The sequence below is a fragment of the Delphinapterus leucas genome, chromosome 16 (genome assembly GCF_059928025.1).
Source record: "Delphinapterus leucas isolate spDelLeu-1000000601 "Yukka" chromosome 16, BTC_Dleu_Yukka2, whole genome shotgun sequence".
NCBI lineage: Eukaryota > Metazoa > Chordata > Mammalia > Artiodactyla > Monodontidae > Delphinapterus > Delphinapterus leucas.
Window position 1 is genome coordinate 63,213,179 of NC_143144.1, and position 19,472 is coordinate 63,232,650.

General features: G+C 45.8%; 1 protein-coding gene across 1 annotated transcript in view; it reads left to right on the top strand.

Moving 5' to 3' along the window:
* Positions 1 to 19,472, top strand: part of SORCS3 (sortilin related VPS10 domain containing receptor 3) — a 587,799-nt gene that overhangs the window by 157,009 nt on the left and 411,318 nt on the right. Inside the window, exon 2 of the mRNA XM_022568819.3 lies at positions 17,479 to 17,546. Coding sequence (XP_022424527.1) covers positions 17,479 to 17,546 — 68 coding nt within the window. The remainder of the gene's footprint in view (positions 1 to 17,478; positions 17,547 to 19,472) is intronic.

Genomic DNA, 19,472 nt, shown 5'->3' on the forward strand with positions numbered 1-19,472 from the left:
CTTTGCAGTATGGTAGCCACTGGCCACCTGTGACTGTTGAGTGCTTGAAATGTGGCTAGCATGACTGAAGAACTGAACTATTAATACTAATTGTACTTAATTTTTTAAATTTAAGTAATCCTGCATAGCTAATGGCTGTAGTGGTAATTGGAAAGCACAGGTCTAGACCCTAGACAGGGTTCTGAAAGAGGACTGAGAGAAAGAGGGAGAGAGAGAAATTAAGCCAGAATGCCCTGGTTATGTATCTATCATTTGGGGAGAGAACTGAAAAAAGTCACTGAAATCATTTTCTCGGTTCTGTGGTTCATATGAATAATACAGAAAGTAGAACCCAAAGTGAAGAGCTAGTGACAGGAAATGAGGATAGAGACCTAGAGACTTAGGCTGGGGCCAGGTTGAAAGCCCTTGTGCTTTGCCACTCACTTCAGATTCTACCCTGTAGGCAATAGGGAGTCACTGAGGATTTGGAGGAATTACATGATCATATTTGCGTGTGAGGAAGGCAACCTGGCCCCTTATGGAAGATGGACTTGTGCGACTAGAGGCAGGGAGACCAGTAAGGAGGTAGAGGCAATAGAGCTCATGAGAAAGGATGAGAATTTGAACTTGGGAAGGAGTGGTAGCCATGCACGGAAGGGTGAGATACGGACATTAGGGGCAGAGTAACAGGGTGGGTTTGCGTGTGGTGTGGGGAGGAATATAGCAGGATATAGTAGGTTGGTTTGGACAGCCGAATGGATGATCGTGCCCTCTTTGAGATGTGGCGTTCCAAAAGGAGGGGGCAGGTCTGAGTGGTTTCTTGATAAACACTCTTTAGGGCAGGTGGTATTTAGTCTACCTGTAGGAAGATGTCTGATAGGTTCTTAATCTCTTCTCTCAAGGAGTTTACAATCATCTATCTATGGAAATTAGATCTACATAAATTAAGTCATTAGAAAAATAATTCCATGTGCATCAAGGCTGTAAGCCTTACATGCTGCACGTGCTCTGTGAGTGGTGTCCTGGGTACTTTTTCTGCCTAACAAACCACCCCAAAATTTAGCAGTACAAAAGGAAAACGTTGTATTATGTTCATGATTCTGTGTGTTGAGGATTTTGGCTGGGCACTATGTATACCGTGTCTGAAACCTCAGCTGGAAAGATTCAGAGCTGAGGCTGACTCAACAGCTGGGGCTGCAAGGCATCTGAAGCTGTCTTCCCTCGTAGCTGGTGACTGATGCTCACGCTTCAGTGGGTCCTCAATTGGGCTGTGAGCTGAAACACTGTGGCCCCTGCATGCGGTCTTCCCTACTGTGGTCCGGTTTGGGCATCCTCACACATGGCACTGGCACCTTGAGAGCAACCATCCTAAGAGTGCACAGCTAACCATGGAGGTCACTTGGCCCTACTTCCCCTATGCACTGTTGGTCAATATAGTAACAAAGATATGCCTGCTTTCAAAGGGAGGGACATGAACTCCGTCTACCACTCAATAGGAAGAGTGTCAAGGTCAAACTGTAAGATAAGCATGTGGGATGGGAGATACTGGGAAATAAGTTGGCCATAAATGGAGAGATGAATTTGGACTGGGGTAAGGAGCGATGACTCTCTGCTGGGGATGGGGCTTGAGCTGGTGCTTGAAGGGTGGGTCGGTGGACGCTGGCAGGGAGAAAAGGACACATGCATGTTGTTGGGGACAGAGGGGAGGATTTGTGTTTCTTTGGGGCTATCTAGTCAATCTCATTAATGCTGAGGACAACTAAATAGGCTAAGGAAGAAATCCTACAATGGGATACAGCAATTTAAAGCAAATGGCTTCCTTCTAGGCATCCATTCAACACATTCAACATCAAGTTTAAAGTTCCTTGTGCTCACCCAAGTTGATCAGCCTTGTTAAAATGGAAAGCCATTTCTCTTTATTTTTTCCCATGATTTGATCTTCTGCTTTATTCTGGAGTGAGAGGAGCTACTACACCATGGAATTACGCGTCACAAAATTTTTGACTTAGTGCAGTAAGTACACTAGAAATCACGTTAAATAAAATACTTGCTTACTTGCCTTTCCCTCCTTCCATTAGATTGAGAGGCTCTGGAGAAAAAAAACCATGTGCAACCTTTTCCAGCTTCTCCAGCAGAACCAGATACGTAGTAGATGCTCAGCACAAGATTATTTGGATGAATAACCTTCATTCAAGGTTAAGGGAAAGCAGTGCTGAACACCTGGGCACTTTTATGCCGTGTTTCTGCTCCTTATTTTATACTCCTTGTCTCAGAATCCAACCAGCTTCTCTGTGCTCCTTATTCCTCTAGCACAAGAATCTGATCTGTCCCTAATTTCTGTTTCTGTATCTGACAGTCCCTGTCCCAGAACTGAAGCTTTAATGTCCAAGCACACACCTTGTCTGTGGTAGGGAGATTGCTTAGACCAGGGTCAACACACGAGGAGGCTGCAGGCTCCCCTTCCCCTTTTCCTTGGCAAGTCTCCCTGACCTGACTCGTTTGCTGAAGCTAAGGTATGTGAGGAACTTATTTTTTACGGAGATATTTTGTGAGAGATAAATTTCTCGGGACCATGGCCATGGATTCTTAGCCAAAGGAAGGACAAGTAGATATGATCAAATGTGTGCTAGTGAATCAATACAAATAAATTATGTGTTCTTTGTTATGATGTCCTAGGCTACACGAGAGAGGGCTCTTAAATCATCCACCATCAGCCACTGGAGGTTCTCCTTTCCAAGGAGTTACGTGGAGACAAAGTCCAGGCTTATGTTATTTTAGGCAAAATCCAGATAACTTTCTAGTGGTTTGGCTGCTAGAGTAATGCTAGCAACTGCAAAAGACCAGAGGGGAGCAATTCTTCTCTGGGTCTGGCATGGCCCTGAACATACCCTAAATATTTTCTACCTCTAATGTCTGGGATTTATGGGTACTCTCTTGCTTGAGTAGATGATCCTTTTACTCTATGATTCAGAACTCTGGGTTGTTTTTGTTTTTTTTGCGGTACGCGGGCCTCTCACTGTTGTGGCCTCTCCCGTTACGGAGCACAGGCTCCGGACGCGCAGGCTCAGTGGCCATGGCTCACGGGCCCAGCCGCTCTGTGGCATGTGGGATCTTCCCGGACCGGGGCACGAACCCATGTCCCCTGCATCGGCAGGCGGACTCTCAACCACTGCGCCACCAGGGAAGCCCCAGAACTCCGGGTTTTGATCAAGTGCTTGTCCACGAGCTTGAGCTTGAGACTAAAATTGACACCCCCTCCCCACTTCCCACCTCATGAACAGGATGGCCTTTCATCTGTTTGGTATTGGGATGCGTCTGCCATGGTCAAATTCTCTGGGCAGCCCACAGGTGAGATCCAAGCAAGCAGTGTGCTAAAGGGGCTCAAGAGGTAACCGGAAATGTGAATGAGGCCAGGAAATGTTAATTGAGCGAAGAAGATTCTCAGAAGTTCAGGCAGTTGGGCAGGAAGTAACACACAGACCCTTCAGTTCCCTAGGCAAATGGGCAAGAACAAGATGGGGCAGAAGGAGCAATTTGGCCACGAGCATGTTTCCAACAATGGGAGGATGCATAGATGCAGGGAAATAACTTGAAAACCCATTCCACCAAGCTGGGGCATGAAATGAGGGTTAGACTGTGGGAACATATGAGATGGTCCTCCTGCGAGTGTTGGAGCTGGATTTCAAGCCCAAGCCTTCGAATTAAAATGAAGCACATTAACTTCCTTGGAAACCTCAGAGGCCTCTTTGACTCCATGCTTTTCTGTTATACACTATTTGAAAATTTTAGCAACAGTTTTCGTAGGGCTCCCACCACCCCCCCTTCTTTCTTTCCTTCTCTACGGCTATTATCTTAGTTCAGATCTCTTATCTCTTATATTGGGACCGTTGTAGTATCCTTCTCACCAGACTCCCTGTTTTTCATCTTCACTGATCCACCCTTCATACCCGACAGTTTTGTTTCCAAAATGCAGGTGCCACCTGATTATTCACCTGCTCAAGCACAGCAGACATTTCTATGCTGTTTACTGAGTAGAGTTGAAGCTCTTTAACCTGATGTGCTAGGCAGAATAGTGTCCTCCCAAAAGATGTCCATGTCCTGATTCCTGGAACCTGTGAATATGTTAGATTGCATAGAAAAGGGGAGATAAGATAGTAGATGGAAATAAGGTCGTAATCAGTTGTGTGTAAGATAAAGTGATTATCCTGGGTTACCTGGCTGGGTCCAGTGTTACCAGAAGGATCCTTAAATGGGAAAAAGGGAGGAAGAAGAGTCAGAGTGATGCAGTGTGAGACTCAGCCAATCATTGCTGGCTTTGAAGATGGAGGGGGACCAGGAGCCAAGGAATGCACGCAGCCTCTAGAAGCTTGAAAAGGCAAGAAACGGATCCTCCCCTAGAGCCTCCAGGAGGAATGTAGGAATACAGCCCTGCCGACACCTTGATTTTAGCCTTTGAAACCCATTTTGGACTTCTGATCTCCAAAGCTGTAAGATAATACATTTGTGTTGTTTCAAGCCACTTTATTTGTAGTAATCCGTTACATCAGCAATAGAAACTTACACACCTAGTAGTTAAAATCATCACTGTCTTACCCCAGCCTGGGTCTCCATCTCCTTCTCCATGTACCTGAAGCTCTAACCTCTGCAGACCCCAGCCCCACCCCCGACCCCCGCCCCAGGCCTGGAACGTGACAGGCAATTTCAACCTAATTGTGTCTTCTCATGCTGCATCCTTAGCCTGAAAAGGTTGTTGCCTTCTTCACCTACTAAAAATAAGCCAGTTCACATAGTACCTCTTATAAAAATTTTCATGGAGAGTAATCCTCTACTTCATCTCTGTTAGGGAATCACTCATTTCTATCATATGTCAACCTTGCTGGGTTACTGTGAGATTCCCATGAGACAATAGGTGAAATGACTTACAACCTGGTGTAAGTCAGAGCGATTCCAGCTTTCACTGAAGGTAGTCGTATAAATGTGTATCTCTCTGGTTGCACTGAAAGTGTCAGGAACATTGTGTCCTTCATCCCTCCATCCCCCACAGCAATGAGCATGGTGCATCGACCATAAGAGACACTGTGTAGTAATTTGTAGTGTTGAATAGGAGACAGGTTGTGAGAAATGCCAGATCACAGGATTAGATGATGGGTCATTCACTCCACCCTTGTATACAGGGAATCTGGGACATGCTGGGTACTGTCCCAGGTGCTGAAGATATAGTAGTGAAAAATAGGACAGACCGTTGTGTGGCCCTGAGGCATCTTACAATCTAGTCAAATCCCTGCTCTTGGTCTCTTGCACTGGTAGCTAGCTCCTATCTGGGGATATCTGCTTATCCCTAGAAAATCCACTTGGTTCGGCAGTTACAATGGTTTGGCTGAGAGCTCTTTCAGCTCCTGAGACCTAAGAGGGAATGATGCCCCTTGACAGGAGTGGCGGAAGGAAGGGGAGTATGCGTGCCTACAGGCAGGTCCAGTGGAGACGGACCCTGAAATGAAAAGTGGCAAGTGGGTAGGATCGCACACCAGGCAACATGGGCTTGATGAGCCTGTGATCTTCCCGTTGCTGAGGCTGTCAATGCATGTCCACACAAAGCAAGCACCAGCGCTCAGGGAGTACTCTAGGCTTTCATCTCTACATCAGTGAGAGGCCTTGTGAGGCTGCTCTTTATTTTCTGAGCTGCCAGTTGTCGTCGCCAAAGAAGTGACGTGCTCCCTCTTGGGACATGGCATTTTCCTACTTGGGTGGGCAAATGACCTGGTTTGCTCAGAGACAAACCAGGATGGCAGGAACCTAATATATGACGAGGCCTGAGAATGTGCCTGGCACATAAGCCTAATCCTCACAGCAATGCAGTGAAGGGAGTGATACTGGTCTCATTTTCCAGATAAGGACACGGAGGCTCCATAGGGTTAGCCACTTGCCTCAGGTTACACAGAGAGTAAGTGGCAGAGCCTGGATTCCACACCAAGACTGTCTGGGTTAGAGCTTTTGATCTATTACTAAGGTAACAGATAGCTTATATTTGCCTCTCTGTTGATGAGTATCTCTGGAAGCTTCACACTAGTGGCTTTGGAGCCATGGTTTCATCTTTCATCTGCTCACACCTGTTTCTGTCCTTGGCCTCCTCATGAGGGTGGTGCTGGTGGTGGTTGGATGGAAGGAATGATGGACATATAGGAGGGTATGAGCTCAGACTCCTAGTTAATGGTATACTTTGAGCTAATTAACTCTGGTTCTGGTGAGCTCTCATCATGTAGTACAGACACTGGCAGGGAATTCTGAGCTAATTTGACACCCCCCCCCCTTACTGGGCTGCATGCTACCTAAATCATTTCCAAGAGATGGCTGTCTCTTTCATTTTCAGTCCCTTAGGGAATGAGAGTGAATGGATTTTTAATTCATTTTTAATGGCTCGTTACACAAAACCAGAACAACCTCCCACTATTCAACAGCCATTTTTCACAAGCTCCTTGTTTCAACAACACTGCATTTTCATTTCCTTGGTCTGCCACTTGCCTTGTTCAGCTACCACATTCTGCAAAGTACTTTCTTAACAATGGCCCCATTTTAAATAGAGCTACTAATACCTGTTAAATTCTGTATCTCTGATCCCTTCCTTGGATCATGGGGGAACAGATGTGCCCGTGTTTGGGTTCTGACTCCTACCTCTCCCTAGCTGCATGGCCTGGACGGTTCGCTCATCTGGACAATGTGGGTAATGATATCTACCCTTCACTGTGGTTATGTCCATTACCTATGTAATGCACATAGAGCACCAAGCACAGTGCTGGGCACTTTGTAGGTGCTCAGCATCTATTAGCATCCCCACCGCTGCCCTTTCTATGTTTGTTCTTCTCTTGTCTAAATTACTTAATCAAGTCATGCTTTTGTCTGTAGGTGTAATGTTTTCTTTAGTCTGTATCCCATCAGATATAGGTATATATCTTTGTCCTCTCTAGACGTCCCTAGAGAATACCAACTCTTGCAAACTTAATGCAGTCATACAAGAAGGTTGCTTTCACCATCTTCCCTCCCTGCCCATGTGTTCCCTTTATCTTAGCCTCTTGTGGACATTCTTGAAGTTCTTTCATAGCCATTTTGAATTCTTTCTTCCTAATTTACCTAAAAAAAAAATACCCTTGAAAAACTGTGAAAGATATTCCAGAAAGAAGAGGGCTGGGAATTTCCATTCCCCACCCATCTCTTATGACCTTACTTGTGCCTCTCATCCTTTATGAGGACAACTTGATCAGCCCAGCCCAGACTCGTCTTCTCCTCCTTTGAACGCCTATGGCAACACTCTCAGTTCATCGAATGTGTCATATCTCTGTTAGTTAATAGGCAGCATGTTAATGAAGAGTGTGATAATACTCTTGGATAATAATGAGAAAAACGAGGTCTGTCCTGAAGGAGCACATCCCCTCATGGTGGAGATGCATATGCAAAGAGAAAATTATAGTGCAATCTAGTGAGTAGTATACTTGGATGTATGGGCAACAAGGTAGGGGAGCATGGATTACGGGGGATCCATTCTGTCTTGGAGGACAGGTAAGACACCAGAGTATTGACGGTATTTGAGCTGGGCCTTAAAGAATGAGATCCTCAGGTGGAGAGTGGGAGAAGGGCTTTCAGAGGAGAGAAAAGAGCTTGTGTGAAAGTGTGGGAGCGTGGAACAAGGAGAAACGTGGGTATTCTGGTGTGGCTAGAATTTAGATGTTATTTTGGGAAAGTGGCTCTAGAAGAGGGTTAAAATGTCAACTGGGGCCTGGTTGAGAAAGATCTTTTATGCTATGCTGAGGAATTTTTTTTTTTTTTACATCTTTATTGGAATATAATTGCTTTACAATGGTGTGTTAGTTTCTGCTTTATAACAAAGTGAATCAGTTATACATATACATATGTTCCCATATCTCTTCCCTCTTGCATCTCCCTCCCTCCCACCCTCCCTATCCCACCCCTCCAGGCGGTCACAAAGCACCGAGCTGATCTCCCTGTTAAGCTGAAGAATTTGATCTTAAAGGCGGCCTGAAGCCACTAGAGATTGTTTGGCAGTAGGCAACGGGATTCCGCCTCTGCTTTAGAAAGGTCATTCTGGTGTAAGGATGGAAGAGGGGTGAACGCCAGAAATTAAGTCAGCTAGCTATTTTGAAGGTCTCTGCAGTCATCTAGTAGCTCAATCCAGTGGTCCATTCTTCATCTTTTTTGTCCATGAACTGCCTGCCGCATTTCACACAGCCAATCACTCCTTCCTCCTTGAAACCCATACTCTGCTCGGCTTCCAGAACACATGCTCTCCTGAATTTCCTCTAACCTCACAGATCATTCTGTGTCAGTGAGGGTCCCTGACACTAGGTATTTCTCAAGAAAAGACGTTGAATGCAGGAACTGATTTACAAGAGTGCCGGCAAGGCTGGAGGAACAAGGAGGAGAAAATATAGTTGCTCAAATTTGGTAAGTGCAGAAACTGTTACCCCCTGCCCAGGAGGAGGAAGGGCAGTACAAGAGGCCAAGGGTCTCTCCCACCCAGATTCCTGGGGCTGTGCTGAGCTGCACAAGCCCTTCATTTCACTGAGACCCAACACCGCTGCTGTTGGTACCACTGGCTCTGTTGCTGCTGTTGTCTTGTCACTCAAAAACAAAGTGTGAGGAGAGGAGCTTTTCCCTTGCCACATGTCCCCCGAGTGACCCCATCCCAACTGGCAGAATTGGAAGCCAGATGACAGGAGAGTCTTAGAAATACGCTTCTCAGGGTCCTGGTTACCTATGATACTTAGGCAGGAAAGTGGGCCGAGAGTAAACATCACAGTCTACCCTTTTAGCTACTCTGAGTGTCCATTTCCATCCCCTATTCATAAGTAGCCTCCTCTCTTCCTGTTGGTTCAGTGGTAGCATGTGAGGCTCAGAATAGCTGGGTATTAGTTTCAGCTTCCAGTTCAATGGAACAGGTGTGTTTTCTCCTTACGAACCAAGATTTATCAACAGAGCCGAAAGCTGTGTGGATGTGAAGAAAATACTCTGTGATGGCTTATTGCGAGGAATAATGAGAGGAGCGCTCCCACTTTTGCCCCTTGATTCCCAGACCTTTGTATTTTGGCCATTTACTAGTGGAATCCACATCCTAGAAGACAGCACCACAACCTCATGCAGTGCCGGCTTCTAGCTAGATGTGTCATTGAATCTTCGGAAGTCCATTCAATCATTGTATCAGGTCATCTGCTTCTGGCGGATGTAGTTTGTGGGAAGACCAGTGAATTCTATGGACAGGCCCATGACAACACTTCATTTGCTGTGAAATGAGTTTCTTTGTTAGAAGCAATTGTGTGGGATATCATGACGGTGAATAAGGCACTCTGAAATGGAGAGATTTTGATTCTAGCGTATTTACCGCAGGCAAGGAAAGCAAGTCCGAGGAGAAGAAATTGCTTCCTCTATGTGATGGGAGGGGGACAGTGCAATCAACTTGCCACCAGGTGCCATGTTGAGGCTCAGCACTGATTTCTGAGGTTGGCAGATTGGGAACTGCAGTGACGATGCCCATGTCAGCCTTAGCGAGGGGAAGTCCATGGCAAACATAGGCAAAGCCTCCATCTCTGCCACAGTAGCCACTATACACAGGAGCCCACAGAACAAACAGGGGGATCTGGGGAGAAAGGCTTACCGGCCTCAACAGAAGGCCATTGTGTTCATATGCTTATTGAGAGACTCCTCCGTGGTAAGTACCATTTGGTGAGTGTTCGCACAGGACACAGACATTCACTGTGCCAGTTCTGAGAGGTTGAAGCACATACTGGTTTCTTCTCATTCCCCGATCTCTCAGTGCTGAAACGCCCCAGCTTTTGATCCTTATCTCTCTACTCTATCCACACTCCATCTCCTGGTGACCTAACCTAGTCTCATGTCTTTAAATACCATCTAATCACTGATGACTCCCCAATTGAGATTTTTTAGCCTAGACTCTCTGCGCTGAACTCCAGACTTGTTTATTCAGCTATTTGACTTCTCTGCTTGAATTCTCTTAGGCATCTCAAACTTAATGTCCAAAGCTAAACTTCTCAGCTTTCCTCCCAATCTCCTTCTCCTACAGTCTCCATCTCATAAAATGGCAACTCTATGCTTCTAATTACTTAGTCCCAAACTCTGAGGGTCATTTTGGACTATTCTCTTTCCTTCACGCCCTATATCCAATTTGTCAGCAAATCTTCTTGACTCTACCTTCAAAATATCTTCAGATCATGTTTCTTTTCCTGTCCACGGCTGTTGCTCTCGTCTACCCTGTACCATGTTTCACCTGGATGATTAAAACAGGATCCTAATTCACTTTTGTCTCCTCGATGCCTCTCTCAACACAGTAACCAGAAGCACCCTGTGAAAACTTAAGTCCTCTAGTAAAATCCTCTAGTAGCTTCTCATCTCACTCAGTAAGAGCCAGTCCTTCACAAGTCCCAGCAAGATCTAAGCTTCTCCAAATTTCCTGGACCTTATCTCCTACTACTCTCCCTGTCTCTCCGCTCCATCCTCATTGGGCTCCTTGCTGTTACTTGAATATGTCAGGCACATTCCTGCCTCAGGATCTTTGCATTTGCCTTTTTCTCTGCCTGTAATGTTTATTACCCAGATAGCCACATGGCTTCATCCCTTACCTCATTCAGGGTTTTGCTTGAGTGTCAGTTTTTCACAGAGAACTTTCCTGGACTCCTTCTATACTGCTTCAGCCTGCATAGCCCTGGACCACGCCTGCATACGAGCACTTGCTCTAAGTGCTGATATGTCCATCATCTAACCCACCATCATCTGACTACTATGTCACTTACCTACTTATGTGTTTGTTTATCTCCCTTGCCAGAATATAAACTCTATGGGGGCAGAGAAGCTGGTTTGTTGTCTTCACTGCTGAATCCATAGCACTTGGCCACGAGGAAGCATTCCATACATATTTGCTTAGTGAATGAATGAAAACATTATGAGGATGATCCAGTGGACTGCAACACATTTCAGAGGACTTGATGTTTGTCTTGCTAAGTGTGGGATGAGGGTGGACTCAGGGCTCATGCTGAGGTTCTATCTTGAACCACAGAGTTGATGATCTGCCCTTTAAAAAAAACAGGGAACGGGATAACCGGTTTGTGAAATTGCATGCAATGGAACAAGATGACAAAGATGATATTTCTTGTACAATTCCTTGTCCTCTCAGCTAGATTGTCAACTCACGGTGGGCAGGGAGCACCATTTATGTTATTCTGAACTTGGCATATACCTAGCACAGTTCTGGATACCCAGTTGGTGCCCAGACATTGTTCGACTGGGGGGTCAGTTGGGCTGTGGACTGTAAGTATTCAGTTTCTGTTCCCGGTGGGGAGTGACTCATGAAGTGGGAGGAGGGCTCCAGAATTCAGACTCTGCTGAGACTGAAAAATGCACTTTTGTGTACACTCCCGAGGAGTAGGTTTTAGCATCCTTACTACGTTACCACTGTGAATCACTTTCGGTAAAGAAGGCCACCGTCCATATTCCAATTGGCTGGAAACAAAGAACTATCAGGTAGGGGCAGGAATGAGGTGGTGAGAGGTGAGGGGGACCTGGAGGGGACATGCATAGAACCCCATGGATTGAAAGGTACCAAGGTTTCAGGAAGGTTTAATGAACTAAAGTAATTTTCCTTCAGAGTAAAATTTTACAGGCACTAAAGGCCCTCATTTCACTGAATGTGCTCACGGGCTAGAGCGTCCCAGTGATTTATGAATTTTCAGATTATGCGTTATCCTTTCAGAGGACAGGAATCCCCCGGGGCTTTCTGCTTTGCTTCTAAAGCGGAAGCTGAGTGCGGGAGCCCAGTGAACATACTGGGTCTGATTTGCAGCCTGCTGTGTTGCAGCTGGGGTCTAGAATGGGTGGGTATTTTTCGGAAGGAGCTTAGCAACGCTAGGATCTGAATCCCCCTCACCCCATCAGATAAGGATGACTTGCAACCCTTGTCTCCTGAAGGGTAATTATCATACTGATCACTCACATTTGCATAGTGCAGCTTCTAAAGCAGGTCAGCTTTCCTTATTTGATTCAAATCAAAAATCCTGTGAGGCTGGCAGGGGAGGGAGAATCATTATCCCCATTTTAGGAAACTGGAACAGATACTGAAAATGTTAGTAAGTCGATCAGGCTCACCCAGTAGCATATGGTGATATTGGGTTTTGAGTGCAGCCCTCTAGTTGCAAGTGCTCTGTTCTTTCCATGCTGCCGGGCGAGCCCCATCCAGGAGGCAGACGGCTGGACCCAATGGGTCCTGTCTTCATGAAATGTAAAATCTTCCTAAAGAAGATTATACATTAAGGGAGAGTATACATTTCATGAAGACAGGAGCCATTTCTCTTTTGATCACTTTATCACCACGGATCCTATGCTGTGTTTGGCATAAGGCAGGAATAGAAGAATGAACGGGAGAGGGGATGTGACAAATAAAGACATTAGTTACTTGGCATTGTGTGTGTCTAAAGATCAGGCAGTTGGCTGAGGGCTGGCCTGAGCATCTGGGGGCAGCAGAAGACATTAGATGCCTGGGGACAAGAAGATTGGAGGTGGGTGGTCAGCAAGGGCGGCACCAATGGATTTTGTAAGAGGCCGGCCATGTCCCTTATTGTCACCTAATTATATGAGTCGCTTATTACAATACAGTCCCTTAATATATATATATAATACATATAATATGTGTGTGTATAGATATATATATGAACACACAGTAAGCCTTTTGTTATAATATAGTCATCTAATATACAACATATTGATATTATATATGTAATATATAGTAATATTATATGGTATATGTTTATACATAGCAAGGCTCTTGTTATAATATAGTCCCTCATTATCACCCTCTTCATGCTTATAAAACTTTTTGTCAGTCCATAGTTGACTACAGGCTGGGCTTCCTCTGTCCTTCCTGCACGATTCCATTGTCCTTTGTGCCTTCTTTCTCACCTTGGCACAGCCTGACCGTGTCTCCAAGTGGTTGGTGTCCCCATGTGTTGACACTGCACTGAGCACATGACTGTTCTAGCCCCTAATGGCCCATTCTGCTCTACCTCTGTGCTGTTTCTTGTAACTGAAATGGCACCCTTCTGCCCTGCTTTTTTTCTATCTATTTTTGTCCAGCTAAAATATGAAGGAAAGAAAAAAAGACAGGGAGGGAGGGAGGGATAAAGAGAGAGACCAGACAGGCAAGGGAGTAAAGCTCCATTTCTCTGTCTCCAAATTCTTCATACTTCAAGTTTTGGCTCATGTAATCTTTCCTTCATGAAGACTTTGCCGACCACATTTTCTGGACTTAATTGCTTCCTCCTTTCAACTCTTATCTCACATTATCTGCACCTCTCAGATACACTTATCTTCTCATCCCTTCTTTTACTGTCATTCATTTATAATTCATTCAGTGGACCTTATATAGCACCTGCCATGTGTCAGGTGTTGTGCTAGGCACTGGGGATGCAGAGTTGAATGAGACCTGATTTTTTACCTCAAAGAGGTCACAATCTAACAGACAAGACAGACATATGGAGAAGTCACGTTAATCCAGTTTGATAAAAGCTATAAGAGATATATGAACAAATGCTCTTCCAGAGAATATGTCTGATGCCAATTTACAGTTATATGGCCTATACAGAGGAGCTCTTATATATGTGGCTTTACTACTCTGTGTGTGCACCTGTATGTGTATAGCTTATATTAAGAGAGAACTTCTATTTACTCATGAATAATTCCAATTTATTTTCATTTCTCCTGCTGTCTAAAATCCCCCTAGGATTTGTAGCCTGTTGGTCAAAGAGAAACTTTTTGTCAAAGCTTATTTGACAAACCTGGATCTCCCAACAGTTTGTCTAGTTATTTCCTCATTACACATCTCTGTTTCCTATTTCTTTCTCCAAGAACAAAGAAAACAAAAGTTACCTTCGCCCCTGGGCCTTGAGCTCTGTATCTTTCCCCGATTCCCAGAGTTTAGCAGATGTCTTTCTAATTCACATAAGAGGAGCTCAGTAAATATTTGTGGAATTCATGATTGAGTGATAAACTCCTTGAGAGCAAGGATGTGCCCACCTCTCAGTTTGCCTGCTCATTGCCTTGCACACAAAAAGCTCACATAAACATTTGCCGAATGGAGGAGCATTGCATCAGAGCGGAACAAGCATGGTGGAGTCTCATAGCCCTGGGTGGGAATGCTGGCTCTGTCTCTTGCTAGTTGTGTGCTTTGGGGAGCAAATTGCTTAACTCTTAGGACTCACTTTGCTCATCTGTAAAATGCAGATGCTATATTACATCTGCTCAGTCTCAGAAGTGTGTTGTGAGGACTGAGAAGCACCCAGTGTAGTATTTAGCACACAGTAAGGGTTCAATTAATGTTTGGTCCCTGCTTTTCCTTCTTTGAATTTGACTGCCAACCCTCATCTGGGGGTATCTGCTGGAGAGGAGTCAAGTCAGGCTTTGCTGTGGCTCCCAGGGTAGCTCCTCCATCCTTCCTGCATGCCTCATCTATCCACTGGTGATTCTTTGGCCACACTCACATCTTCTCGTTCTGATCTGAGCCCTCGCCCAGCAGCCCAGGGCTTGTTAGTGGGCTTAGTGCATCTGCTTTCAGTTTTCTGCCCTGGTAATCCCTTCTTTCTGGTGGCCTTTGGAAGGCTCTGAATGGTGAGAGAAGCCAGAGGTTGACAGGCTTTCTTTCAATCTTGGTTTTCTTTGCTAGGCACAGAATATCTTAAGGCTAAAGGTTACATGATCATGTCTTCATAACTTTATTATTGTCCTTCTATGCTGGCTCCAGGGGAAAGGTAGCTTCCAGCCCCAATTCTCAGTGTTTGGACCTTTCCTCTGGGGAATGTTGGGGTGATTTTGTGGAGACATCTTCCTTATGCATCTCCTATGGCCTGCTTTCTTTGTAAAGTCCACTCAATTTAAAGGCGAAGATGCTTTTAGAGATCAGGATTCCACCATAGTGGAAGGGCGGTGTCACTGCCGCATGGAGTTGGGAGAGGAATCATGGTGTGGTGGAGTCCTTCTCAAAGCGTGATCCTCTAATAGCCACAGGAAGGTTTCTGGACCCTCCCCAGGATCCACCAAGTCAAACTTGCTGGGAATGGGGCCAGGGAATCTGCATTTAGCAGGCTCCCCAGTGACTGTTAGTCTCCAACTTTGCTCATGGAATGGGAAGAACTGTGCCCTGGGCACTTGGTCAAGGCCACACATTGTTGGGACTTGAACTTGAGTCGTCTCCTCTCTCTGTGTCTCAGTTTCCTCATCTGTAAAATGAAGGTGATAGACTAGATTAACACCATCCCCTTCTGAAGACTATGCTTTACTGCTGAAACACCATTATCTTTCATTGACTCAAAAATGATGATTTGATTTGAGAAGATGGAAGGAAGGAGAGTGATCCAAGCCCTGGGTAAGGAGACACAGACACGTGAGAAGGGCTCTGCATTTTTGAGGGGTTTTCCAGACCCAGTTGTTTGTTAGGCAATCAGTTAAGTAACCTCTAACCCCCAACATCTCTTGCTTCTTTCTTTGTGGGCTTTGCACTTTTTTGAGATTGTTTGATGTCCCTGAAGGCTTGATGTTGGGAGACAGTGAAGTCGTCTTAGTTGCTCCTGCAGATTCTAGATGGGTGTTCCGATCTGTTTCTAGAAGAGCATAGCTTTGAGTTTCTTTGTCTAGATTTTGGGATGGTCTGCACATAGGCACCCATGTTTTTACATAGGGACTGTGAAAGAATGACTTCGTCAATGAAAGAAGTAAAATGAAGAGAAGTCTGGTGTGTATGTATGTGTATGTGTTTGTATTAATTTAACAAATAGGAATTATCAGCACATTGCTATTTGGTTGGAGAAGGTTTGGATAAGTCTTGTCTTCATTAGCCCCTGAATTTTACAAATGAGGAAACTCGCTATTAATGGGAGAGGCACGGACCACTGAGTGACCATGGAGAACAATGCTTTGCAAAGGATACACGCTCCTTGCAGTTGTGCTATGCTAATAGGACAGGTAGCTTGGTGCCTTGGTACCTATTCTCCTGTTCTACAAATAGCCGTGTCATTGATGTTCTTCTTTGCTTGGCTGTTTCTTGCCAACCTACTACTCCCCATCACAGGACACAATCTGAGAGAAGACGTAAGAATCCTCCAGTCATGGCCCTGCAGAGGAGTTGAATGTTGCAAGTCAGCTTTTCCAGGGATTCTCTTTGACCCATAATGGATCTTATCCTGGCCTCTAATTTTTTCTTAGCTTACATAAAAGAGGTGGAAATGGTACTGACTGACCCCATGGGGTGCTGGATGAGAATAAATCTCAAAGTGAGTGTTTTGTCGTCGGTTAAATGCCACAAAAACGTTCAATATAATGGCTGATTATTTTTCTTTAATCTTAAATGGTTACCTAGAATGGGAAAGTCCCATCTTGGTAGCAGAAATTCATTATCTCGGAAAGAGTTTAATGGGTGCTGTGCAAATGAACTGGAGGAAGTTAAATTGTGGAAGGCGAAGGAGCTGAGAAAAGTGAAATGAGTTGTGCATTAAATTTAGATAAACACAATTATGTGTAACTGGCTTATCATGCGTGCAGGCAGACACTGTATATTAGGCACCTGTGTTTTGATTAAAATCGATTCAGGTGCATGCGCTTAGCATCCTGGTAGATATGGGGTTGTTCCTAAGCCACTGTCTGGGCGCACGAGGCATAGGCAGGGAAACGTTTGAGGTCCAGGTTCCCAGCTGGAGAAGTTAAAAGGGCCTGGGACCAGCCTGGCCAATGGAAGATCATTTCAGAAAACTGCTAACCCTATTACAGGCTGTCCAGCTCTTTGACACATACAGCTTTCCTTCTGGGCTTCTTAGTTTCAACTGGAGTCACGAAAGTGGTCCTGGAGTCCAGTGGAGTCTAATGACCTGCTTACTCCATGGGTGGGACATGGTAGAAGGCAGGTGGCATCAGAGACTGTTGGGGGCTGGGCTTGCCTGTCATTCAAGCTTTTATGGCTTTGAGGCCCTGTGATGGGAACACAAAATCTCTTTGAACCTCTCTGTAGACACAGAATCAGGCCCAGTTCTTTCTTAGCCTCTTAGGTCTACATCTGTAAGTCAAAGTCATCTCCAGATCAAAAGCAAGCCCATCCTCTGATCTCTGGGTGGCCACACGTGTGAACAGAGCCAGCTGGCCTGTGCCTGACCTTGAAGGAGGACAGATGTGGAGAAACAACTGTCAGTACCCAGTTAATTCCTGTTGACATGTTTTATTTCAAAAGCAAAGCATTGTCGGGATTAAAATAAATGCTACCAGTTACGGGGGAGCATTAAATTAATAATTTTTCCCCCTTGCTTGATCCTGTAATACCCCTCAACTCCACAGATAAATTCTAAGCCCTCCACTGGGTGATTTGAGATGGACTGTACATTGTTACGCAAACTAAAGCCGGCTTCCTTTTTCTTCTTCTCCCCTGCCCTCCTCCTCACCCCCTCTCAGGTTATACTTATCCTGACGAAGCTGTATGACTTCAACCTGGGAAGCGTGACAGAGAGCTCACTTTGGAGGTAAGTGGGTTAGAGATTCTTACCTGGCTACTCGGGTTCAGCTCACGTGAGGAATGCCAGCTAAGCAGTTGGAGAGCTTGTTCTGAAAGGAGCAGAAGATGGTCCTCCTCCTGGATGCCCCCTTTAATGCCCTGGGTGGCACTGATGGCCTCCATCTGCAGATTCCTTAGCACTCTGCTATCTCCCGTGGGGTCTGTCACATATTCTCCCTGGCACTGTGGTTGCTTCTGCGTTCCTGCAGCGTCTCCTTTGACTGGATAAACACAAATGTGGGTAGAGAGATCAGAGCATGCCTGGGGAAAGTGGAGGCCGTGGATAAGGGAACGTGCTGTAGGAGGGATGCTGGCCTTGGCATGAGTCTAGGCCCAAGGACTGTTTTTTGTCCTTTGTGCCTGTAAGATGCTGTGATTCTTGAGAAGCCCATGATTCTGGGAATAGATACATGTGGGAATCAGGCCCGTGTGATGACGTTTGTGGTCCCAAGCCTTCGTGGGCTTCTTCATCCATAAAATAATATTAAAAAATATATTTTACAACTGTACTGGTGTAAAGACAAATATATTAATACTGTATATTAAAACTTGTTTTCAGCCTAAAATATTCATTTTTTTTGTTTGTGGCTTTAAAAGAAATGACAGCATTTTTGTGAACCCTAGGCTCTGTGTCCATGTGCCTGCAGGATAAATCAGCCCTGACGGAAGGCTGGGACAGGGAGAAGGATGTGGGTGGATTAAGTCAGAGAGGGCTTTCACGAAGCCGTGAACCCCGCAGCCTCTCTGGCTAGGGGACGCCGCGCACTCACTCTTCCATATACCTCCTCACATGCAAGTTCACGGTCGCCGCCACGCTGCTGGCAGTCACACAGGGCACCAGCAAGTTTCATCAGCCACTCTGAGTCAGCGCTTCATGCTCTGTGCTTATTACCTCCATGGGCCTCAAGAGGGCTGTGTATCCATTCCATTTGCTCTGCCACTTGTAAACACTGGGGAGAACACTGTCACAAAGGGCCATTCACTTGGCTGTGTCTTCATCCCAGCGCCAGTCCTGAGGGTCTGCTGGGGTTTTGGAGCAGGGGGGTCTGGGGCGTGAGTATCAGCATGCCTGGCTGCTTCTTCATCTGATCTGTTTGCGGAGAATCAGCCAGAGCCTCTCTCCCAGGGAGGGGAGCAGTCACAGCATCTATTAAATATTTAGGGTTAATTGCTCATATCGATGGAGGCCTGCCTCCATTTGCACAGGATGTCCAAAACCTAATTTTGCTGCTCAGTGAAAACCGGCAGAGGTATAAGTAACCAGGTGCCTTCCGTAGATGAAAGCATGCCTGTTTCCACTCACGTGGGTCTCCTGGGGACTTAGAGCCTCAGAAACCATCCTCTGAGGCCCTGTCACAGGGATATGGTGGTGAGCCTTTAAGCCTGACTCCAGTGCTGTCTGCTTGGTGCAAATAATGAAACCAGAAAAGCCCACGCTTACAATGGGAAACAGCTGTACCGAGCAGCCCATGTTATAGGAAAGGTTTGCTAGTTTTAAAGGTGGACCAGGCAAAACCATGGGGCCGAAGCCAGGTGCTTAATGCCCGTAAGTGACAGAGTGTGTGCCCCACAGTCATAAGAGCCAGTGTATTCGCTAGTGTGTGTCAAGGACAGCAGATGGCCAGGTGGCCCTAAGGGCACCCTGATGTCCCATTGCCGGGATTCAAATCACAGCTTGTCCACCCAAAGAGCTCTGTGGCTTTGGGCACTTTACCTAACCTCTCTGGATCAGCTTCCCAGGGCTGCCGTAATCAAGGACCACAGGCTGGGTGGCTTCAAACAGCAGAAATGTATTCTCTCCCAGTCTGGAGGCCACAAGTCTGAAATCAAGGCATCTTTAGGGCCACCCTCCTTCTGGGGGCTCTAAGGGGAACCCTTCGTTGCCTCTTCCTGC